The sequence below is a fragment of the Phyllostomus discolor genome, chromosome 4 (assembly GCF_004126475.2).
Source record: "Phyllostomus discolor isolate MPI-MPIP mPhyDis1 chromosome 4, mPhyDis1.pri.v3, whole genome shotgun sequence".
In the NCBI taxonomy this organism is placed as follows: domain Eukaryota; kingdom Metazoa; phylum Chordata; class Mammalia; order Chiroptera; family Phyllostomidae; genus Phyllostomus; species Phyllostomus discolor.
This window is the reverse complement of record NC_040906.2, coordinates 16,431,508-16,455,600: the sequence shown is the minus strand read 5'-3', so window position 1 is coordinate 16,455,600 and position 24,093 is coordinate 16,431,508. Positions and strand designations below refer to the sequence as shown.

The 24,093-nt window shown below is 55.0% G+C and overlaps 1 protein-coding gene across 2 annotated transcripts; it reads right to left on the bottom strand.

Moving 5' to 3' along the window:
* Positions 1-1,579: 1,579 nt before the first annotated feature.
* On the bottom strand, positions 1,580-23,409 carry IGFBP5 (insulin like growth factor binding protein 5). Of its 2 annotated transcripts, none has more exons than XM_028509145.2 (4): positions 22,357-23,409; positions 8,299-8,528; positions 7,279-7,398; positions 1,580-6,128 (listed from the first exon to the last, which is right to left on the bottom strand). In XM_028509145.2, the coding sequence occupies exons 1-4, from the start codon at positions 22,688-22,690 to the stop codon at positions 5,997-5,999; spliced, it is 816 nt and encodes a 271-aa protein (XP_028364946.1). In that variant the 5' UTR covers positions 22,691-23,409; the 3' UTR covers positions 1,580-5,996. The 2 variants fall into 2 exon arrangements, with proteins under 2 accessions (XP_028364946.1, XP_028364945.1); XM_028509144.2 differs by having other exon boundaries at positions 8,299-8,533; positions 22,359-23,402.
* Positions 23,410-24,093: the final 684 nt, after the last annotated feature.

Here is a 24,093-nt window from a genome sequence, read left to right as displayed (position 1 = left end):
GAGAGACTCGGTCGAGTTGGGGAGTGGAATGGAACAGTGTTTCTGAAAGTGTCCTAAAAGTGACACGAAACTCCAGCCCGTCTTACTGGACCCCAGAGACCGCAGTGAATGCGTGATCACTAAGGTGCTCTGTGGGTTCCAGGGTAGGGGTGGGACAAGGGTGGGGCAGCTGCGAGCCAGAATCCTAAGAGTGTTTAGGCGAGGGATGTGGGTGTGGGGGGAGTCTCAGGGGGGCACAGGAACATGGTGGGGCAGGGGTGGAGGACCCCTGAAGGAGGAGCAGCAGCTGAAGAGAGTCCTGCTCACACCCCCTTCAGGCGGAGTGTGCATGACACAGGGTGGGTGAGCCGCCGCGGGTGGAGAAGCCAGCAGACGGTCCCAGGGCAGGCGGTGTCCTGTGGGCTGACGTGGCCCGACAAGGCCTTCCTGCACAGCATGGCACTCTTCTTGTCCCCTCGGCACCCCCACCCCTGCAAAAGGAGGTGGGCAAGACACCCAGCCCCTCTCTGCGCCTCCTGGCAACGCTTTCACATCCCCCACTGTTGTCTTCGCTGCGTAAGATTGCACGTTTGCGACGCTGTGCACAGACAGGGGAGAGGTCTCAGGGAAGTTTCAGTGACCCAGGGACCCTTCGGAAGGAGTGTGCCCGATGACTGGCCAACCCCCGGGCCAGGCGGGGGCTTTCCCAACTAGTCCAATGACTCGCAGGGGGCCGGGCAGGGAGGAGATGCCGCCAGCTCTGTCTCCCTGCTGTGCCCACAGACTGGGGGGACCTCATAAGGTACGGTCACAAGGACGCATAAAGGGCAGTGTGCTGCTGAGGGCCCCCCCCCCCCAGAGGAAGCGGGGACACGGGGATTGGGAGAAGAGCCCGAGAGAAGAGGTTCAGGATGCACGGCAGCGGAGTGACGGAGGCAGAAAGGACTATGTGGGAACCGGGCTCTTTAAGCCCCTGAAGGGTTAAACCCAGAGTCACTAGCTGCTTCATCGCTTCCGTCCTCACTGGGCGGACACAGCAGAGGGGCTGGGCAGCAGCAGGAGGTAGTTTGCCCTGGCCAGAGGTTCCCAGCAGTGACTGAGGAACATTCTAGAAGTGTCTTTCATAGAATCCTCTCCAAAGAGAAGAGAGCCATCATTTGCTTAAGGGTAGATTAAGGCCACTTTATTTAATAGCAGGGGCTGAGGTTAAATGATAAGAATATAACAGTAATAACAGGAGCCGAACATGCATCAACTCCTCGCTGTTCTAAGCACACGGCGTACATGAGCTCACTGACAGTTCTGAGGGGATGGAGAAGGGGGCACCCGAGTTCCGGATGGGAGGGCAGGTTTGGGGGGGTCCCCTGGGCCCAGCCTCCACCTTGACCTTTGTCCTTCCCTCTGGAGCGTGGCCGGAGGAGGGTCCTGGGTCCAGGAGGAAGCTGACGCAAGCTAACTGAACGCATAACTTTATTAAATAAAGGCTTTGTCATGACACAAAGACAAAGATCAAGGAGTAACATAAATTATACGTTGAATAAATAGTATACAGAAATCTTCACCTTTTTAATAAAACGTGAGATCCTCTGTATTTTTTTTCTCGTTTTTATTTCCATAGGTACAAAATGCTAAACAGGAGGCGAGTTCTTCCGCATTCGGGTGATTTTTTTCCCCCCCCCGCATTTTTTTTTTCACCACAAACTGGTTTTGTTTGCTGGTTTGCTTATCCATCCTTTTTTTTACCAGTAAAGATTATGAGCATTTATTTTCTTTAAAAAAGTTGAAAACAAAAAAGAGGAGAAAATAGAGCTATGGTATGTATGTATGTATGCAAAACTATCAAGAACTACAGTAATATGTGCTGTGGTTATTGCTGTCTTAAAAAAAAAAAAACCAAAAACACAAACCGGTAGGCAACTCGGAATCTGAAGGATCTTGTCTGACAACTGTCTATCCGTGTGGGCTACTGTGTGACGGTGGTGGCGGCGGGAGGTGGGACTCAGGCTGGTGTCTGGGGACCAGAGACCGGGGGTGGGGTGGGCGCAGGCAGGGAGGGGGCCCTCCCACCTCCCTTTCCCCTCCGGAAGGAGTTAAGGAGAGGAGGCCAGAGTCTGTGGAGATGGCTAAACTATATACTCCATTAGAAAACCAAGAAAGTATGTTTAAAAAAAGACACAAAAACTGAAGAGAAAGAAAAAGTGGAGAAAAGTGCAAGACATGCCTTGCACTTTAGTGGTTTCAAAAACAGACAGTACAACGCCCGGGCTGCTGGCAGGTCAAACCCCATTCCCTCGTCCCACCACGTCCTAAAACTTAGCCTCCTTCCTCTTGGCAGCCCAGGGTCCTCTCTGAGACCAGAGGGCTGTGGCTTCTCCTGGGACTGCTCCTCTCTGAAGTTCCCACTCTGAGTTGGAGCGCTCTGGGCAGCTGAGCGGATGGAGAGGGAGAACGGTGCCCACTCCTAGGGGGCTGGGCAGTTGCCATGGCAGCCCTGTGGCTGCAAGAGAAGGGAGGTTGAGGCCCGCCTCCCGCAGACATTAGAGGAGGCTGGCCCTGCAGGGGTTACCGTGGAGACCACCAAGGTAGTAATGGGAAAATGGGTGAAGGGAGGAGGGGGGACCCTATAGGGCCTCCCGGGCCTCCCTTCCTTCCCGCTGTGAGGGTTGGATGTCTCCAGGCCTGCCTGTCCAGGCCTGGCTGTCCGAGAAAGTCTGAATTCTCTTCCTCCCCAAACACCCTCCCTTGCCGGGGGCGGGGGCAGGGCAGCTCCGGGGGAGGAGGGGGATCGGTCCTGGCTGGGCCTGCCTCTGTCACTGGGCAGCGGTTGTGGGTCGCACAGCTGGAGTGCAGCGCGAGTCAAAAGGGAGATGGGGAGAGAGACCTCCTGTCCAGGGCTGCAACACTGAGACCTGAGGCCACAGAACTGTGGGAGCCTGAGGCCTCCAGGTGAGCAGTCAGTGGCCAGCGGGAAGCCTGGGGGCCAGGAGAAGCTGGCTGGGACTTCGAGGCCGGCAGCACCCCACCCCTGCCCAGGGCCTGGGCTCCGTTGCTCCCCGAGACTCTCTCCCCATGGTCTCTCCACTCTGGGTTCAGGCCGGACCTCCCCTTGGAGAGGTTTAGTTCCACCTGTCATGAAGGTCCAGTGTCCTCTAGGGAGTGGCCAGCTGACCAGAATCACCCCCTGCGAGCACTGGAGACTCACAGGCATGAATTAGGTGCCACGAACTCTGGGAATCTGAAGAGACTGGTGGAGTTACAGGCCCTGGCCCCCGTCTCGTGGCTGATAGCAAAGAGTCAGTGTAAGGGGCAGAGGCCCGTTCAAAGTCCAGTAAACATCGGTGGGGCGTGGAGAGAACCCCTCTCAGGAGCCAGGTCCAAGCCTGGGGAGGGGTGGGAGTGGGGTATGCAGTGCCTGGCTCAGTCTTTTCTTAGGGGGAATGGTACCCCAGTATCCACCTGGCAGGTCCCAGTTAGATGGCTGCTCAAGATCCAAAGGGAGTGTGGACAGAAAGGGGCAAGCGGGGAAGGTTCACGATACTGGCCTACGGCGTTGAATGGGAGCTGGGGGCTGGGGGCAATCGCACGGAGAGACGGGGCAGGTCCAGTGAGTCCTTGCGGCTGCCATTCCATTCCCATCAGGCCCTTCGTCCTGTGAAGATCCACCACCTCTCCCATCCCCAGCCAACCGTCCTGTCTCGGGGAGCAGGAGCCATCCCCCATGTTCCGCAGCTGCAAATTTTCTGCTAGCTGGAATAGATCCACTTCTTCGTTGCCCCTCTTCATTGCCCCCAATTCAGTGTTGGAGGGGTCTCCACGGTGCCGTGCCGTCGGGAGAGCGTAGACAGAGCTGGGTTCACAGTGAGAAAGGGTCTCCTTGCCAGTGTCCAAACCCCCTTTCCTGGCGGGCTATCTCCAGCCTCAGGGGGCAGCCCCAAAGCCACCCATTTGTCGAGGAAGTCAGTGGAGAATGGGAGTCTCCTGGGGTCGAAGCGTGGCTGCCAAAGGACAGCACTTCCGAGCATCCATTTCCTGGTTGGCCTGGGCCTTTCTTCCACCCCCCACCCCAGGGAGGGAGCCTGAACTGGCCAGAGCGAAGGAAGAGCTTAGAAGACTCTCTGGCCTCAGCCCCTCGCTGCAGGGGGAAGACGGGCGTCTGAGCACAAAGTCTCGTCCCTTCAAAACATGGCCAGTCTCCGTGGATCCTCTCTCTGGGCTAGCTGCTGAGTCTAGAGCCCACCTAAGTGACCCACCTTCCCTGGCTCTAAGGCCTGGAGTTAGCTCATTTCTCTGTTACAACCTGTCCCCGCATTTTCCTCTCTGCTTCTTCTCAAATCCCAGAGGGGTTATCGGGTGGGAAGCCATGGACGTGGCCCTTGGCTTTGTCCCCCTTTCTTTTGCTTTGCTTCAAAGCTAGAGTGGGGCTGTCCACCCCCATTCCCCCAGCCCCCTGTCCCCTCCCTCCATCTCTCTGGCCTGAACAATCAATCACCTTTACTGCCTCCCTGCTCTGAAACCTGTTCACCTCTATCTCCCTCTCCGCCACCTCTCATGTCCAGCTCTCTCCTGCTTTGCCAGCGTGAAGAGTGAGAGAGGTTTTCAAAGCACAGGCTCTGCCCAGGTGATGTGGAAAGGCTGCGTGGGGGCACCGGTCACACCTGGGCCTCAGTGTGGGCTCTCAGTGTGGCTCAGTCGGGCCCTCAGTGTGGGCTCCAGAGACGGTTACTTCCGGAGGGTCTGCAGGGACCTGCTGGGAGAGCACGGCGCACCCAGTGCTCTCGGCCACCCGGCTGGGTGGTGTGTGTGAACGCATGTGCCTGTGGGAAATCAGGGAAAAGTCCCACACTGTGCCCCACAAAGGGGGCCGCTGCTCACGGGAGGCAGGCAACTCTGGTGTTATGGGTCGTGTTAGGAGAATGTGAATTTTCTTGGTTTTCCCAGAATGAGGAAGCTCCTCAATGCCCCCATAAGAACTACTTTAGAAAGTTAATGCAAACCTTTGAAAGGAAGGAAGGAAGGAAGGAACAAAAGAAAAAAAAATAGATTTATATGCCTATATATGACTACATGGAGCCTTGTAGATAAATACAAGCCCACTTTTTTTTCAGCCTATCCTCCCCCACAGAGGCTGTGCTAGGTGCGAATTGAATGCGTGGAGGGGCTGAGACCGCACGCTTCCACGTGCATCTCAGTCTCCCCGGAGGAACGAGTCCTCCCACTGCTGGGGTCTGTGCTGATTTCTAAGAGTTTGCACAGGGAAATCTGCACACACATTGAACCCTTATGTGTCTGCTTAGGAAATCCTATCTATCTAATATCTCTCAGTTGTTCATTTGTTTTGTTTCGAGAGGAATGGAATGCATTTAGTGTCTATAAATTTGGGGGGAGAGAACACCCTACTGGGGTGGACAGAGGAAGGAGGGTTCGAGCCACCCACTTTGCTGGCTGGAGGAGGAGATAGATACAGGAGAGGCAATGACACCTTTTTGTCTGTTTCTTTCTCCCCTTGTGACCCATCTACACTGCGAAAGCTCCAAGCGTGCCATCAAATACATGCTGGGCCACAACTTCTAGTGCCCAAACATGTCCCCAGCTCGGGCCGGGGCTGCTCATGGAGGGTGGACCCAGCCACGGTGCCTGGGCTTTCCTTCCTGCCCACATGCCTCCTGCCTTTTCCTAACCCTGTTCATCGTTCCCGCTCTCCTACACCTATGCCTCTTCCCTTCGCTTCCTCCTGTGCTTGCTCTCTTCCTGTCCTCGTTCATTCAACTTGCTTCAAAAAGAAAACCATTTAAAGGGGCGGGGGTCTCCTTAGCTTTTTTTCATCTCCGCTGTTGCCATTTTCAAAGTTGAGACCTTGCTAGAGATTCCGAGGTCCTCAGTTTCCTCAATTAGATAGATATATGCATTTTTTCCCTTAAATGAGATGAAATGAGTGGCGTCCTAGGGTGGAGGGAGGCACTGGCTGGAGTTGGGGCTGGGGGTGGGAGGGGGTGAGGGAAGGGTGGGGAGGGGACGCATCACTCAACGTTGCTGCTGTCGAAGGTGTGGCACTGAAAGTCCCCGTCGACATACTCCATGCTGGGCAGCTTCATGCCATACTTGTCCACGCACCAGCAGATGCCACGTTTGCGGCCACGGGAAGGCTTGCACTGTGGTGGGGAGAGAGACAGGTGGTGAGGATGGCCGTGCCCCGAGCAGGCTCCGCTCTGGCCTGGCCCTTCGTCTTCCCTCCCGAAGACAGACTCTCACCCCCAGGGAGTTGAGGGGGCTGTACCCAGCCCTCGGGGTTCTGGTGTCCCCACAGCACGGGAGGGCCTAGGGAAAAGGTAATTTAGGCAGCCTGCCCTTGGCTACCTCCTATAACTTCTGTTTTATGCCACCCCTTCAGGATCTTCCAACTTGGTATTCTCTGAAGAGCTTCATGATTTAATGATATAATAATAATAATAATAATAATAATAAATAGGAGGCATCACTTTTGCTATTTAATACTTACAGTATAGTAGGTACTGTTCTAAGTGCTTTACAGAGATTAACCCATTTTTCTTCATAATTGCATGAAAATAATAAGTATGACCATTCTCCATTTGACATGAGAAACTGGAGACGGAGACGTTAAATAACCGGGGCAAGAGGACACAGCTAGTAAGCAGCAGAGCCAAGCATTGACCCAAGGCTGCCTGGCTCTTGACCTCTAACTTGGATGAGGGTGCCCTTATCGGGGTCACGTGGGAGGGAACTTGTTAGAAAAGCAAAATTCTCAGAGTCCACCCGTACCCACCCATCAGACACTCTGGGGAGTGGGTGGGGAAAGTAATTGGAGTTTTAAGAAGCCTGCTGGGTGATTCTGATGCCCCAGGAAGGCTGAGGACCAGTGCCTGAAGGTGACGCAGACCCGGTTTAACAGCCAAGTACCACCGGTTAACCCACAGTGGGGCTGCTCAGAAGGGAGCCTGGTGGTGAATGGGACCCAAAACGGCTTCAGGTGGTGCATGGTACAAATCTGTTTTAAAGACATATATGTGTGTGTATTCCTGTGTATCAGAAAGTAACATACAACACACGTTGTCACACAGGGATATACATTTTCCTTTCAAGATTCATGTAAATAAGGTAAATCATTAAAACTTAAGTGGATTGGTATAGTATAGCAAGATATGGGAAAAATCACAATTGTGGTAAGGATATTTGAGGTTTGAGAAACACCATTGTTAATAAGAGAAATTTTAGGCATTTAGAGGTGGAGGTTCCCTGGTAGAGGTTTTCCTTTGAACTTGGGGGCATGGGACAGGGCCGTACCTGCTTTCTCTTGTAGAATCCTTTGCGGTCACAGTTGGGCAGGTACACGGCACGAGGCACCATGCGAGGGCTGGCTTTGAGCTCCTGCAGGGAAGCTTCCATGTGTCTGCGGCAGGGGCCCTGCGGGTGGACAGGAAGGGTGAGCGGCGTGGCGGGATCCAGGGGGAAGCCACCTACCTGTGCAGAACGTGTGGCCCCAGGGTGGGGGGACTAAAGGGTCTGCGGGAAAAGGGGTCCGCCTTTTGTTCCGATTAGTTGCTACCCAAGATCTTTCCTCTGTTTTCCTTGTTATGCAACCTGGGCATATAGAGTGTGCAAGGTGTGCATTGTGACCAGGTCCAGAGGCACGCTGTCCCCCGTCTCTATAAGACCCATTGACGTTTCCATGACGCTGAGTAGTTGCGCCCAGGGGTGGGCGTCTGCGGGTGCTCTAGGGCGGTGGTGTTCAAGTGGCGTGCGCAAGAATTTCTAAAACACGCGACGCCTGCCTGTTCACTCAGGGGCACCGGCCTCTTTTCCCTTGATGGTCAAATAAAAAAGCGGCAATAGCCATCTGGTGTGAATGAATCAAAATTATACCCATTTTTTGGTCAGAGAGGCAACAATTACATATTTTTTGGCATGCCACAGTATTTTAGTGATTCATTTATGTGTGCCATGAGATAGATGAAAAGGTCGAAAGTCGCTGCTGCGGGAGCATGTCCAGTGTCTGCCCAAGTGAGGGTGCAGCTCCGGGGCGAGTGGGCTCGCTGCGGCTGCCGGCACTTCTAGCGAGTGTCCGCACCTCCCGCCAGCGCTGCCTCTGCTCCTGCTGCTGCTCAGACAAGCCCTGGGCCCCGATGACTGTAGGCTCTCCAAACTCCCCACTGCCAGCGGCAGGTCCTGCACTAGGTCTACCCCAAGCACCTCCCGCTGCCACGAATGCTCATTTAGACACAAGTCAGGGTGGCGACAGAGGTGGCGGCAGAGGCTGGCGCGTGTGGGTGCCGAGGGAGGCGGCGGAGAACCCAAGAGTCTCACCTGCTCGGATTCCTGTCTCATCTCAGGTGCAGCGATGACCCGGGGGTGAGCGGTGTTCTCCGCCCCTCCCACGAACTTGGACTGGGTCAGCTTCTTCCTGCGGTCCTTCTTCACGGCCTCGGCCTTCAGCTCGGAGATGCGAGTGTGCTTGGGCCGGAAGATCTTGGGCGAGTAGGTCTCCTCTGCCATCTCGGAGGCGGTGGGGTCCTCGTGCTCCTGGGAGTCTCGCTCTGCGGGGAGAGGGGAGCGGAGGGTCAGCCTCTGCAGCCCAGACACAGATGGGCCGAGCCCGAGGCTCTGAGGTTGGGGTGCAGAGACGGGGTCTCTGCCCTCCTGGAGCTGAAATAAGGACCAGGGCCCGAGTCGCACTCACAGAAGTGGTTAGGAAGTTGCTGGAAGGATTGGAGTCCTGTGGAGTGAAGCTAGGATGACTTCATGGAGTTGGGAGATGTTGGAAAAGTCAGGCTGATAAGCAAGAGAAATTTGGCAGGAGGGAGAGGACATTCTGGGGGCAGGGAAGGGGAAGTGGGAGTGAAGTGGCCTGTGGGAGGACTTGGGCGGGTCAAGGGCTTGCTCACTGGGGCAGGCTAAGCAGTGCCTGGGGGTGCGGCTCTGATGTAAGAACACAACTTGGAGATCTTGGTTGTTGGCGGAAAACAGGGGCAGCAGGGTGTGGACAGGGGAGCCCGTCTAACCTCTTGTGAAGTCTTTGTGCTGTCAGAACTCCTGGGGGTGAGATGTATTTGGATTTGGGGCACTGGCTGGGCAGGAGGGCCACTGGCTGGGCAGGAGGGCCCTGGGGACTGAACTGGGCGGGGTGGGGGGGGGCGGACCATCGTGAAGAACGGAAGGAGGGGGCCTAGAAAGCCCGAGATGTGGGGCTTGGAGGGGACTTGTGTTGGCAGGTCGCCGTGGGGGACGAGGAACCCCAAGGCCGGCTCCCGGCTCTGGCTCAGAGCCGGCTCTGCGTTCTGGGCCCCGGGAGGGCTGCAGCTCCGGCCGAGAGAGGCCGACAGCTGGCTGGGGCTGGTAGTTATATATAGGGGTGACTCGGTGACAGTCTATACTTAGCTGACTTATGACCTTTAAAGAAGTAGTAGGACCTTGTTCATTTATTTGTTGCTCTGTTAATTCTGCCCGCCTGGCCGTTTCTCAGCCCACAGATTTCCATTTGCTTCTGATCCCGCAGGCACCCTCCTGGGTCCCTGTTTCTCCTCTCAGCTCTGTGGCCCCACCCGCCGACACAGAGCCAGATCGGGGAGGTCTGGGCTGCCCTGCCCTGCCCAGGGGGCAGGGTGTGGCCAGGATGCCCACGGAGAGACCAGGTGCCTGGGTCGGGGCAGGGAGGCCCTGTCTTTATTGCTCTCTTTTCAAATTGCAGAGAAAGGAAACAGGGCCTGGAGGGGACCCCAAATAACCCAAATGGCGTGCAGGGGGAAGCTATTCTGCACCCATTTGGCTGTCGCTGGGCGACCTGGGAGCCAGGTGCTCTGGTGGGAAGGAGAAGGAAAGGCTCGGCAGCAGGTGGGGAAGGGGGGCGCAGGGAGCGGGAATCTGGGTGAGAAGACGCTGTTTTGTGTCCCGGGGGCGGCCGCTCTGGGCCCAGGAGAAGTTACAGGTGTGTGTTAAGGAAGGCGTCCAAACCCGGTCAGGGTGGCAGGTGGCAGGAAGCGCCCGAGCACCTGCTTGTCTGTTGGCTCTGGATTTGTCACTTTTCCTTGAACAGGCATCCGGCCTTTAAGACCCTGGCAGGGAAGTTCCCGGCCCCGAAGAAGCCTCCACAGGTTTGCAGGGCTCTGGGGGGGGGGGGGGGGGTTCGTTGATTTGGGTTCTTTATCCACAGCAGAGGAAGGGATGTAGCCCCGGGAGGGGAAGACGACAGGGAGAGAGCAAGGAGCCAAGCCAGAGGCACGCTCTCTCTGAACCCGGTTCAACACCAGGCTGGGGAGGGAAATGGAGACTACGTTACTCAACAGTTCACACACGTGCGTGTGCACGCGTGCACACACACGCCCCAGGATCCCTGCCCTCTACTCTTGGCCTTTCACTCTGTCTTCCCACCGTGACCTGACTCACTGCTCCGACTCCACTTATTGGGACCTGCTGTGTTGACTCATCCACACGTGATGTGCCCGGACTGTGGAATGTGGCCTTCTAGGAATTAGCTCACAGAGTGGTGCTTTGTGGTAAACCTACTTTTCTTTTCTTTCTTTCTTTTTAAAAACATTTTTAAGGATTTTATTTGTATTTAGAGAGAGGGGAAGGGAGAAAGAGAGGGAGAAAAATGCCAGTGTGTGGATGTCTCTTGCGTGCCCCCTACTGGGGACCTGGCCCACAACCCAGGCATGTGCCCTGACTGGGAATTGAACTGGCGACCCCTTGGTTCCCAGGCTGGCACCCAAACCACTGAGACACACCAGCCAGCGCTAACCCTACTTTTCTTGGTTGTGGGATGAGCTAGAATGGGGCTGGGATGCAGGGACATGCATAGCTCGTGTGGGGGACTCTGTGCACACCGAGAAGCTAGGGCTCTGTTATCTGGTGACTCACGCCCAAACCAGACTCTGGGGGCGGGGGGCGGAGGGAAAGTGGTGGGGAGAGGAAAAGCCGACCACGGAGAGGGTGGGTTGCTGCGCCCATCTTCCTGAGCGACTCGAGACTTTTCACTCAGCCTCTGTGGGCATCACCGAGCACTCTAATTCTCAAAACGCATTTGACCACTGGGATAGGGCACAGAGCAGGACATGGTTGTCCCTGAAAGGCTGGGGGCATTGTGGGGGTGCATGGCCATACCCCTCCCCGCTTCCCCAGTCAGTACTGAAACCAGATGAAGTGAGGGGAGGTGGGGGAGGGGGCTGGGTGCTGGCCAGTGCGGGGAAGACAGATGAGTGTTTCCCTCAGGGCCTGCTCTGGCCTGGCCTGGAGGGCCAGCAAACTGTCCTCAGGGACACCTGGGAACCCAGGTTGCAGGAGTTGCCTTGCCAGTGGGAGAGACCCCAGGAAGTTGCTCCCCTCTGGGGGTATGGCCCAGCCCCTGGTGTCCTTCCAATAGACCATCTAGTGCCTCCCCTGTGTCCGAGCGGAAATAAGTGCATGCACCTATCCCAGTGGTACTTTTTCTACTTCTCAAAGCCATCTGGGATGGGTATGCCTCCCCTCCTCCTCTGGCCACCTGTTCTGGGGGGACCCCTCTGTCCCTTTGGTCATTTCACAGGGTATCTCCCTCTGGTCTTCGTGGGCATAGAAGCCCGTTGGCTCACAGCCCTGAGTGTTATGAACAGCTCTTCTCAAGTCTCCTCACTTGCAGCTTCTTCTGAGAAGGGCTGCGAGCCAGCAAGCCTTCCCTTTGGGTCCCCCTTCCTGGGAGGAGGGTGGGGCTGTTAATGGTTTGAAAAAAACTCTGGGGCAAACTAACCTTGACCATTCTCAGACTTTTATCTGAAAGCGTTCAAGTATCGCCTTGGGGCTAAGCAACAATGACCTTGGGAAACAAAAGGTCGATTCCCATACCCTCTCCCCTTCCCTTCTCTGGCCGCAGCAGGGTGGGGCTCCTGAGGTGGACACCCTCCCCAGGCTACCGGCTCTTTGGCTGCTCTGACCGGAAGACTTAGAACTTTGATGTGCCTCCTGGTTTTTGGTGCCACTTAACCCCATGGGACCTATTACTTAGGCGGGGTGGGGGGGTGGTGGTGGTGGCGAGTCAAGTATCAAAGATACTGATCAGGGTCTTGTGGTCACCTGTAGGCTCCAGAGAGACAGTGGAAACTTGGAACAAAGCCAGGGCAGAGCCACTGAGATTAAAGGGCTGGAATGCTACAGCCAGCAAGCCCTACTCAGCTGCTTTGTGGATGAGTCATAAATAGGCTTTCAATTTGGGAAGGGTTTAAGTTTGGGATAAAACTAGAAGGCACCAGTAGACTAGCCGCTCCTGAGCTATTGCATCACGGGAAAGTGGACCGAGGTTGCGGGAGGGGTTTAAGTGAAACTGAAGGGAGGTCCTCCCCCTTAGGTTGCCCTGTACACAAACAGCCGCTGAAGGAACAGAACAGCGCAGGGGATTCTGGAACCTGTTCAACAGACAGGGCAATATCTCCCCATGGCCAGTAGGTGGCGCAGGAGACTGATGGCCATGCAAGGTGTCCCTGGTGCTTATTGCTAGGGACTGTAAGTCATTTTAAAATCTGGAATTTGTGCGCCTGTTTCTCTGACAACCACTCAAACCCTCTGCTTTTTCTCTGTGTGTCTGCAGCATGTGGAGAGCCAGGAAGCTGGACAAGGGAAGGCTGGAAAGGACCCACAGGAGGGGAGGGTGGAGAAGGCAGGTGTGGGAACTGGAGGTGAGGGGAGAGGGCAAGGCTTTATCTGTGCATAACCGTGCCGTGCCCCCACCCCCGAGCCCCCACCCCCGAGCTGTTTCTCTCATCTGCAATTAAAAAATGGTCAGGGAAAGTGAAGCATATCCGGAACCTCCTTTCCCATCTCCAGATGCCATTTTGAAAGGATTCTGCAGGGGATGGAAAATGTGGACGGTTCAGTATCATTTCCTTCCCCTTTAATTCTGTGATCCTGCCTGACGGCTGGGGGAGCAAGAGCCCTCACACTGTCCTGACCGCCACCTCTGGGGTGAGTTGTGATTCTGCTCTGGCTCCCAGCCCCCTCCCTACCAGCCCTGCCCAGTCATGCTGGCCAGCTCAGCTCCCCCTTCCTTCCCAAGGGCTGCCCAACCACACTGGTGCAGTAACACTCACTGAGGCACAGATGGGTGCACGAGCCTTCCCCGTGCCAACGTGCACACCTGCTGGAGGACTGCACCCTTCTCATGTCCCAGCAAACACAGAGAACCCAGGGGCGCCGCAGGGTGGGCGGATCCACTCACGGTGCAGGTGCACAATGCATTCCCCGCCACCCAGGCTCCACCACCGTCTCCCACGCGCCCTCTTCACTGCTGCTGGTGTCCTGCAGGGGCAGGAAGCCTTAGCAACAGTAACAGGCAAAACAGGCACATGCTCTTAAACATTTGATCCCACCCTGCTCCCCAGTTACAGAGATGGATGGTTCCAGCCAGGAACCTGCTGCTCCCTGCACTCTGACCTCCCACCCCTGGCTTCTGGGTCCCACCCTCGTGCCATTAATAGCCCGCTCGTGGGCAGTTGGTAGGTCCCATTCTTTCTTAACCTCATAATCAAACCTCAGAGGAAACTGGGTGGCCCAGGTCTTGTGACTCTGCGTACGGAAACGGAAGAAACCGAGGCGTCCTTGGAATTCACAGCTCAGGAAGCATGGAGGGCTGCGCCAGGCCACCTGGGCCTGGAGAGAGGAAAGTCTCCTTTTCTAGCCAGAAGACAAGATGGCTTTGCCCAGAACCTCTGTTACAGGAATGAAAAAGGGAGCTGGGTTTCCACTGGCTCTCCTTCTAGCTCCCTGTGTGGAATTTAAACACTAATCTTCTTAAGGGCAGAGGCTCCTTATTTATCTTTGTCTCTGTGATGCAGGGTACTCAGTGAATACTCTTTAAATGCAGAGATGCATGGATCTACACAGGAGACAAAGTGACGTGGGCCTGGGGGCTTTTCTGGTCCTAACCCGGGGTCCCGTGGTGCTCAGTGGATGCCCCCAGAGGTCAGCTCACTGGTGCCACTGTCTTGGAGCATAGTGACTGCCACAGGGGGAGCAAGGAAGCAGAGGAAGGAGCCCCACAGGACAGGGACAGAAGGAGGAAGGATCCTCTGGATTTGCTGGGCTTCTCTTTGATCTGAGGCTTCACTGTCCAACACAGTAGCCACTAGCCACACATGGCTATTTAAATTAATGAACAATAAATCAAATTACAAATTCAACTCTAGCCACATTTCAAGTACTTAATAGCCACATCTGTCACTGCGGAAAATTCTGCTGGACAGCTGGTCGGAGGGCACAGATCCGTGCCGGGGTGTGGCTGGATGCCCCACGTCCTCTCTCTACCCTGCCATGCTTCCTAGCCAACCTGCAGCCTCCTCCTCTTTGCACAACACAGGGCTCATAGGAGAAGGACGGGCTGGCTGCTCCCTGTTTAAGAAACCATAAGGCACGTCTCAGTCTCTTGAAGTCTGACGGTTCCCCAGCTGTAGACGCCAAATGACTCAATTACACTGCGTGTGCGTGCGTGCCTTTGCAGGGAGAGCCGGGGCTGGCGCGGCAGGGAGGGGCTGCGGGGCCTTCCAGGAGAGCTGCAGCGTCCCTCCTCCTGCCCATTCCACCCCCCAGCCAGCGTCTGCCTTGTCCCGGTCTCTCTCGGAAGACACTGTTTTTGTTTCCTCTGTGGTTAGTCACAGACGTGCCTGCGCTGGGCTCTTTTTAACCCGAATTATGGGCTGAGAAGGAAAAAAAGTAGACTTTCCAAGAGGAAAACAGACCCAAACAATCATCATCCTCAGCTGCAAGATGGGAAGAGTTGCAAGAACACACAGAAGGGGAGTCCTGCTGCTTCTTGGGGTGAGTGGCGGAGGAGGGGGCAAGTTCAGGGTCGGTGACGAGACAGTGAGGGCAACAGGCTTACCCTGCTGAGCTCCTTGCCAGCCCCCACCCCAATCCAGGCCAGGAGAACTAACGTGGTTAGGCGCCGTAAACCAACAGCAAAGTTGGCCAACGTAGCCATGTCATGTCTCTATTCTGAGCAGAGACATAAAGACATCATCTAGCAAAGTAAACAAATATAGCCAGACCACCTGCCTGTGACCTTCGGTCACCCTTCTTGGGAGGAAGATGGGGCTGCTGACAATGGTTCAATAAACCTCGGTGCAGGTTTCCTCGGACAACACTTAGTCTCTTCCTCCCCTCTCCTTGCCTCGGTTTTCTCATCTGAGTTACGGGAGGATGACAACAGCCCCTTTCCTACAGGGTTCTCAAGGGCACTGAGTTGATGTGTGAATTACCTCCCAGTACAGGTCTCTGTTGCCTCTCACCTTGCTCGCTCCGATCATCAACTAAAAATTTGGTTGCCTGGCACCTGACTGACAGATATGGACATGTACATCACAAGATCTAAGGCTCCCCGGACGCAGAAAGTTCCGCTGCAGATGGCTCTCTCCTTGTCTCTGGGGAGCCTGGCTGCCAACCCCAGGTGAGAGGGACTTTGCACAAGTGCTTCTGGGCAGCAGTTCCCACGGAGAGAACTCACCCTGCAGTTCTTCCCTCGGTCTAAGCCCATTCCTTCGTGCTGCATGCTCTAAGGCAGCTGGTCTCCTTCCCTACGGATGGAGAGAGAAGAGGTGGCCAAACCGTGATTCAGGGCTGTGACCCTGGTACACATTTCTTGACCCCCGGGAGACAGTCGGTAATCAATTGGCACATAAGAAATACACACTGATGCAGAACTCCCAAGATGAGTGAGTGTCTCCAGCCAGGTTTCTCTGGGGGTGGGGAAAGTGAGCAGGCTCAGTAGAAATGTCTTCTTTCCTAACACCCCAAACCAGAACATCACAGAGGGGCTAGGTAGGAAGCAGCCTCTGAATGGAAGAATGGGAGATGAGGACGTGGGGGAAGCTCTGGTCCATTTTCCTGAGCTGGCAACACTCCCACTCATGACTCATCACAGCTCATTCAGAACATTACAATCAGGCAGCCACATTCCCTGCATGACCAGCATGGCCAGCAGGGGGCGACAGGGAGCAGGTGGTTTGAAATCTTCCCCGGTCCCCCCCCCCCACCCCCAGAAGAGATGCCCTGGTATGAGCCAAAGAAGGGGACCATCCCCTGTGCAGCAATCCAAGCTCAGACTCCTTTTCCTCTCAATGCTTTGGGTACAGGAGGAGAGAGTGGAGATGGCAGTCCCCTCTCAGTGTGGGAGGGGCTCGCTGGTGGCCACCAGCCACCTGTGGCTCTTGACCCTTGAAATGTGGTCGTGGGTCTGGATTTTAAAAATTTATTTCATTGACAATTAATTTAAATGTAAACACTGACGCTTGCTTTGGTTATCGGGCTGTTTTTGAGTACGTGTGGAACCACGCCAGCACACACATCGACTTCTCAGCTAAACAACGGCCAGTCAAGTGTTCCAGTGACACTTCGGTGTCCGAAGGGACAGGTGCTGTACGTGTAAAAGGTACCTCGGAGTTCAGAGACTGCGGATGGGAGAAATCGTGCAACGTGTCTTATAATTGTTTATTTTGGGTATATTACGGTAGATGACTAGCATTAATGTCACCGGCTTCTTTTCACCTTTTTAAGAGATGTGGCTGCTAGAGAACTTGACAGATGGAGTTTGGTTACAGTTCGTTTGGGCGGTGCTATTGTTCTAGAGGGACAGGGCTGAGTGTCGTCTCTGCAGGGGTGACAGACAGACGTTACAGCTGTGATGGAACTGAGCGATCCAGGCTCAGCACGCCTGCAGCCCACGTAAAACCCTGGGCAAGCCGGCAGGGGTCCTACGGGGCTCTGTTCCGAGTGCAGATTCCGTCTGGGTCTTGTTTTAGGCTTTGGCAAGGGAAATCGTGAGCCATCAAAACTGAGATGGTCTTTATTTTAGGAATCCCCGTGGGCTCACCTGGCGGTCTAACCTGCTGGAAATCGGGGTGTGTCTTATTGGCCTCCTTCTTGAAGATCCCTCGGGGGAGCAGCTGCCGGGGCCTCCAGGGTGCGTCAGGAGGCTCTATAGCTCAGATCGACTCCAATAACCTGGAGGCCTCTCTCTTCTCTTCTACTGCAAGATCGCCTACAAGTCTGAATGTGTTCAAAAGCCCTGTGGCCCTCTTGCCCTCTTCCTTATCAGCTCTGTGGTGTGCATTTTTCTCTGCTTTTTTAAAAAAATTTTCTGACATAGAAATCTCCCAACCACTCTCTCATCCCACCCTGGCCCACCCCAGCTCAGTTCTCATCATCCCCTCGCCTGGCTCCGTGAAAGGCCTGCGCTGGCGGAGGCTGCTGGCCCCGAGAAGCAGGCCACTCCATGCAACGTTCTCCCTATAGAGACCACTGCCCGGCCAAGGCGCAGCGAGGGCCTGCCTGCCTTCCCACATCAGGGGTGTCCCCAGGGAAGTGAGGTTTGGCACATGAACCTGAAGTCCCTTCCTTCCCCTCTGCCCCCTGTCTCTCACCAGATCGCTGGCCAAAGCCAGCCTTTTTTGCACGACTGGGTAGAAAAAGGACGGAACAGAGAGTGATGGAAAAATAACAGGGGGGTTGCATTCTCTACGTTGGGGCTATTTTGCCTCTTCCCCTAAAATGGAGCACCCCCCGCCCCCCAAGTTCTGAGCTCCTATTTCATCTTCACAAGCCTCGCTGTGGGATGAGAGAGCATCAGGTGATATTTTGCCAAAAACCTCATCGCAGGTTAGACTGGACCCAGGCAAGAGTCCTGGTGACTAGTGAAGAGAGCCAGGACTAGCAGCAGCATGGAGCCCTACACGCAAGAGGGAAGCGCTGAGTTCTAGTCCCGGTTCTGCCACTAACCCTGCATCTGATTTCGGGCAAGTGACTCTGCACTCTGGGCCTCAGCATCCCCATCCGTAACAGGAGGGCCCTGACCTCACGATTGCAGGGGCCCCTTCCAGCTTTAGCATTCTTGGGCCAATCCCCAGACAATTCCTGGAGAGATGTCAGGGCCTTGTTAAGCCAAGTGGCCAGGCAGGAAAGACCACTTTGCCCTTTATAGAGATCTCCAGTCACTCCTTTGAATTTAAAAAAAAAAAAAGACACTGTAACAGAACTCATGGACAGAAATGGAACTGGAAAAATGTGGGGGATTTTAAGAGGAAAGGGGAGTAGAAGCTTAGAACTGGCTTCCTTGTTTATTTGCTTATTTATTTTTGCAAGTATTGAGTAAATCGTTATTTTGAAAAACTTATCCAGATGAAAAACAGTTCTCTGAGGATCGCAACTTCTGGACCAACTGTAGTAAAAATGCAAAACAAAAACTCAGACAAAACCCCTTCAAATTGCCTCCTCGTCTCTCGCCACAACCATCCTACTTCTTGGTCTGTTCCTCCTTGGTACCTGGACCCTGTAGGGTGTTCTTCCAGTTTCTGGATGCAGTGGGCCCGGAGTGTGGTGATCTCTTCTTCAAAGCTTTATTTTTCACACATTAAATAACTCCAAGTTTCAAAGGCATTGCTCAGGTACAAAGTAAAATCTTTAGACAAAAGTCACCTTTTCTTCCTGCTATTCCCTTTCTCCCCTCCTCCCCCCATTAAGGGGACCAGGGCTTCTGCTGGGATTCCTGCTCCCATGCCCTTTGCCATAACCCTCATGGTGACCTCTGGCTCCCGGGGTCAGGCCTGACCTCCCCCTACAGCTGCAAGCCCACCTGCCCGCTCAAATCCCACCCAAGCCCTGCGACTAACACACAGCTGCTCTGACTTAAAAACTCAAGCCCTCAGGGAACGCCTTGGCAGTTGGAGGGGGGAGGGTGCAGTGGGGAGAGGGAGGGACAAGGTGGGGGAAAATTTAAATGGAAAGAAATTGTGGCCAACTGTGCTGGCTCTCCCAGCCTGAGCTGACGCAGCAGACAGGGGCAGGCTGTGGGCGGGGGTGAGGGGGGGTGGGGGGTGGTGGTGGTGAGGGGGCAGGAAGAAAAGTCAAGGTAAAAGCATCATCACTTGTCTTCCCACCTCGGTTTTGGTTGGCGCAGGGAGCAGCCAGCCTCTCAAAGACCCGTTTCAAAGGGAGGGCGTGCGGGTGGGAACGGCATCTGCCCCCTTCAGTTTTCCATGATCTTGTTCAACCCAGACACAAATTTGGCCACTAAAACCTAACTCAGGAACTTGACTTCAACATGGCATTTGGACCAGGTCTTGGAGTGGAAGCCAGGGTTGACGGAGGCCAAACCCCTAAAAGAGGCAAAGGCCGGATTCATTTTTATTGAGGTACTGTTTTTCTTTCTTTCCCAGAGCACATTTTGACTTTCTCTCTCTCTTTATTTTTCAATGAAACGGCCCTGAAGCCCAGAAGCCACTTCTCCCTGCATCCCCAGCTGAACGTATCCCAGGCACCGGAGAGATTTCCCAGACTAGGGCCAAGATGCGGGCTCTGCTACCCTCCCGCCCACAAAGCCACAAGGCTGCTGCAAACAATGCCCAGAGCAAAGCTGGGCCCTTCCACAGCTCGATCCAGCTCACCGATCTTTATTGAGCTTGGTCCAATAAATAACTCGTCTCCCGCCTCCTTCCAGTCCCCTGCGCACTGCCCTCTGTTTCTATATCTATCTTGGCCCCTGAACTCGCCGAAATAAAATGCAGGGCCCCGCGCGCTCCCAGTCCCAAGCTCTCTGGCCGACTCCCTCTCCTGTTGCGCAGCAACGCGCGCAGCAAAACACCAGCCTCAGCCTGCCCTCCCGCCCTCCGCCCTTCCTCCCAGAAGCTTTGGCTGCCTGCCACCTCGCAATCCTCAGCTCCCCAATACTAATTCAAATGCATTCCTTTTTGGGGGGATTGAAGAAAGATATTGATCTATCTCTACGTATGCACATATATTGTGTGTGTGTGTGTGTGTGTGTGTGTGATCTATACCTGTGGTACCTATGCTTATATGGAAACCGCGGTAGAGAGGGCACACCCAAGTTCACACTGCTGGTTTTGGTGGGTGGGTGGGTGGGGTGGTGAGTGTGTGTTGGGGAACAGGAATTTTGGTTACAGGAGCTGACACTCTCCTCCACTCGCTGTTCAATTTCCACTCCTTAAGAAGTGCCTCTGTGCCATCTTCAACTTTTGGGGGGCTCCCTGAACGGTTTTCGAGTTGAAAAACTATAGGCAGGAATGCCCACTCCCACCCTATCTGTCCTGGAGAAAGGCTTCAGCCCTGGCCACCGGTGGAGCGTAGCCATCGGCGACTGCAGATGGTTAGGCACCTGCCCAAGGCGGAGTGGAATCCAAGAGCAGGGCTGGGGGGCGGGAGAGGGGAGGGGACGGAGAGGCTGCTAGGTATTGGCCCAGAGGTACCTTGAAGGCTGAGGTTGAGGCAAGGGCTGCAGAGAAATCTAAAGGGCACGTTGCTTGGGACAAAAGCTGCTCTGTGTGTGTGTGTGTGTGTGTGTGTGTGTGTGTGTGTGGTGGGTTGAACTGGAAAGTTGGATGCGCCTGTGGTAGTTTGCTCTACCACCAATTGCGCACGCGCGCGCGCGCACACACACCCTACACCTACCACATCACACCAGCCACACTGTTGGGCAGATAAAAGCGGGGCCGGAATGTGGCTGATACCTGGCGTACTTTCGATGTGACCGGATTCTTAATCAGAGCGCTCGCTCTTCCAAGCCAGGAAATGGATTCATACCTCTTACCCGCTCCACGCCCCCCCCCCCCCCCAACTTTTTCCAAATCCACAACCCCCACGACGAAAGCGGGCGGGACTGCTTTTAAAAAGTGATTCTTAATAAAAATAACAAACTGGCCTCTGGGGCCTCCGGGGTCTGCACGTTGCTCTCCGCCTCTTTTTTGCAGGCAGCGATCTGGAGTGAGACTACCTCTTGCAAAGCCGGAGGGGCGGCCGCCTGTCTTCAGAGGCAAACCCTGCAGGTTTTGGGACATCTAGTTTGAACCTAGAAAAACTCTCCTGGCTCTTCTTAAGCGCCAGCGCACTCCTCTCCTACGTGGTAGTTCTGCAGTTTGCAGTTTTAAGACAACTCAGGTTGGGGTGCTCACAGTGGGAGGGGATAGGGGAGAAGAGCATTGTCCCAGGAGGTGACTACGGAGAATAAACATTTATTTAGCCAACTCGTAATGCCTTTTGAAAAGAATCAACAACCAGTTTGACGTTTCGGAATGCAGATTTGTATGTATAGTTCTTTAAACTATTAAAAAAATTTTAAGATCAGTTACCTCTAAAAAGTAACACCGTCTAAAGGGGGCAGAACTGTTCTCTTTAAACACGTAGCACAGTCAACCTTTTAAACCCGGACTCCAGGCGCTGAGAATTTGGGGGCAGGGCAACCTGGGGGCGGGGCTACTTGGAGGCGGCTGAGAAGCAATGGGGCGTGGCTTTTCCAGCCTCTGTCCCCTTTATTTTGTGTTTCCAGGGCTTCTTTTACAGTTATACCACACCCACTTGTGATCAGGTTTGAGAGATGCGGGCGCGAGGATGGGGGCGGGGATTAGTACTGAGGGGGAAGTCGTGAGGTCTGAATTTCACATCCCCTCTTGCCTCCCAACCCTATATATCCACCTTTCGCCCTAGGTAAAGATCTGAATTGGGGCGGGGGAAAAAGTAATTAAGCTCAGGGATGAACATCCAACACAGAACACCAAACCCTTCTTTCCTACGCACCGCCCCCCCCCCCCCCACCATTGCCCGACTGACCTCCCCTCCACCGCCGTGCGTGTCTAAAGTAATCGTTCCCTTCCAGGGAGAAAAAAGGGTATTTTGCATTCTAATCTGTTTTACCATCTACCACAATCAATCATATCGAGTCAAAAGTAATGGGTGTGCACGTGGGAGGGGCATCGAAGCCCGCACCCAAAAGGCAATAGCTACCAAGGGTGCGTGCCGGTGTGTGTGTGTGTGTGTGTGTGTGTGTGTGCGCGCGCGCGCGCGTGCGAGCGAGTGCGTTGGGGTAGATGAATAGAAACATCAGAAGGGACGGGTACCGAGTTAGGGTCTGGGAGGGACAAAGGTGGAAAGAGCACAGAAAGCCCCTCTTTCCTGGTCCCCAGTTAAAGCAATATTTTAACAAAGAGATTTATTTTTTCAAGTCCAGGAAAATAATAAAATCGTGTTGGGTCGCTAGGAGGTGGTGGAGGAGGGAGCTGATAATGAAACATGCACCCTTTCAGACTGGAGGTTGAGTACCTGGGGACTTGGACCTTGAGACTGAATAGGAGCTCGGAGTCAGTATTCAGACGAGGGGGGAGGGGTGGGGTGGAGTAGGGTGGGGGCGGGGGCGAGGAGCCGAAGCGAAGACCCGGAGACACTCGGAGAGACAGCAGCCTAGGGTAGCTGGATCAGCCTGAGTAAAGACCCTCCCCGCCCCCGCTCCCGTCACCCTGGGTTGCATCCCGGCTTTAAGCCGCTTTCTGGGCAAAGCGCGCTTGGCCGGCCTGTCCCCGGTCCCCTGCCCGTGCGCCGTGTAACTGGCACACTGAGCGCGCTCACCGATCTTGACTTGCTCGCGGTAGCTCTTTTCGTTCAGGCAAACCCCGCGGCCGTGCAGCAGGGCGTGCAGCGGTTTCTCCTCATCCTGCCGTGGGAGGCAGCGCAGCCCCTGGGCGCAGCGCTCAGTGTAGACGCCGCACGACTGCCCCTCCGCCAGGGCGCAAGTCATGCAGCAGCCGCAGCCCGGCTCCTTGACTAGCTCGCAGCCCAGGGGGCTGGGGGGGCACATGGACAGGGCTTTCTCGTCGCAGGGCTCGCAGTGCACGAAGGAGCCCAGGCCCTGGGCCGGTCCCGCACAGGCGGCCAGCAGCAGTAGGACCGCGGTGAGCACCATCTTCTCCGAGTCTCTCCCTTTACCTTGGGGCGGGGCAGGAGAGTGAGAGTGCAGGGACAAAGGGGCCAGGAGGGTGCCGGAGAAAATTTTAAAAAAATCTTTTTTTTTCTGGCAGGTAGAGCAGGTGCCCTTCCCCCAGACAATTGCAAAATGTGGGGAGAGTTGGAGGGCTGGGGTGCTTGCAGGCAAGTCCCAGTTACAAGGATTAAAGATCTGCAACAGGTTGGGGGGAAAGAGCAGCGCCAGGTGCACGCACTGGGACTGGGGCTGGACAAACAACCCCCAAGCCCGACCTGGTCAGAAGTGCAGGGGGACAAGCCAAAAACTGTCCACCCCAAAGCAACCACCGGAATAAGGAGCTCGGAGGCTGTGGGGAAGACGGGGTGGGTGGAGAAAAATGGATTTGTCTTCAAAAATTTTGTTTAAAATCTAAAGTACACCCTACTCCTTTCTAACCCTCAGCTGCTGGCGGCGCGCGGCTGCGCGGAACAGGTAGGAGGCGGCGGCTGCAGCAAGGGTGAGGGAAAATGTTGAAATCAAGAAATAAAAAAGAAAAAAGATCCCAAACCCTAACACCTCTTAGAAATTCGCAGGTTCTGCGTGAAGTCGGGAGAAGGGTGCAAACGGAAGAGAGGGTAATTAGAAGGAGCGAAAAAGAGGAAAAGCCCCACACCGCTTTGCAGCTCTCCCTAGCTCTCTCCCCGCAGAAGTTTCCAAAGAGACTACCGGCTCTGGCCGAACAGGCGCTTTTAAATAGACGGCCCTGGCTGCCAGCCAGTTTGTAGCTGCAATTTGAGCTCCCCAACACCCAACCCAGGCAAGGATGCCAAGGAGCTTTGCAGTACGAACTCACACGGGGTGGGGGTGGGGAGAGGCCTTCGAGACACACGGGGGCTCCCCTTCGCTCCGTGAACAGCGCCCTCCTCCCCCCGGAATGTAAGAGAGGGGAATGGGGGACTGGGCTGGGGCTGCACGAGGGAGGAGGTGGTCGGGGGCGTGTGGACGAGGGAGTTCTTCGGTGCACGGTGGACACAATGAGGAGTAACTCAGTCTCCCCCTCCCTCCCACCCCTTAACTAGCCCAGGCCCAGGCTGGAGGCAGAAGCTTTTTCTTAATTGCCAACTGGATATATACAGTGCCCAAGAAATTCTTCCCAAGCTTTGGGAAATGGCTGTCTGCTAGTGTCTCAGTTACCATGTAAGGTGTGTGTGTGTGTGTGTGTGTGTGTGTGTGCACGCACGCTTGGGGGGGGGGGTGTTAGTGTGGGATGGCCAGAGATGGATGGTGAACTGAATTAAAAAAAAAGAGAAGAAAAACTGGATTCACTGCCAAAAGCCCGGGGAAGGGGATTTAATCAAGAGTTTCTGTTGCCGGTGGAGTGACTCTCTGTGGGCACATGGTGA

Excerpts from the sequence above, each read along its gene's own strand:
- IGFBP5 (XM_028509144.2), bottom strand. The coding sequence starts at position 22,690 with ATGGTGCTCACCGCGGTCCTACTGCTGCTGGCCGCCTGTGCGGGACCG. Across the intron at positions 8,534-22,358 it reads TACCGCGAGCAAGTCAAGAT|CGCAGAGCGAGACTCCCAGG; the intron begins CGGTGAGCGCGC and ends CTCCCCTCTCCC. Across the intron at positions 7,399-8,298 it reads TGAGACAGGAATCCGAGCAG|GGCCCCTGCCGCAGACACAT; the intron begins GTGAGACTCTTG and ends GTCCACCCGCAG.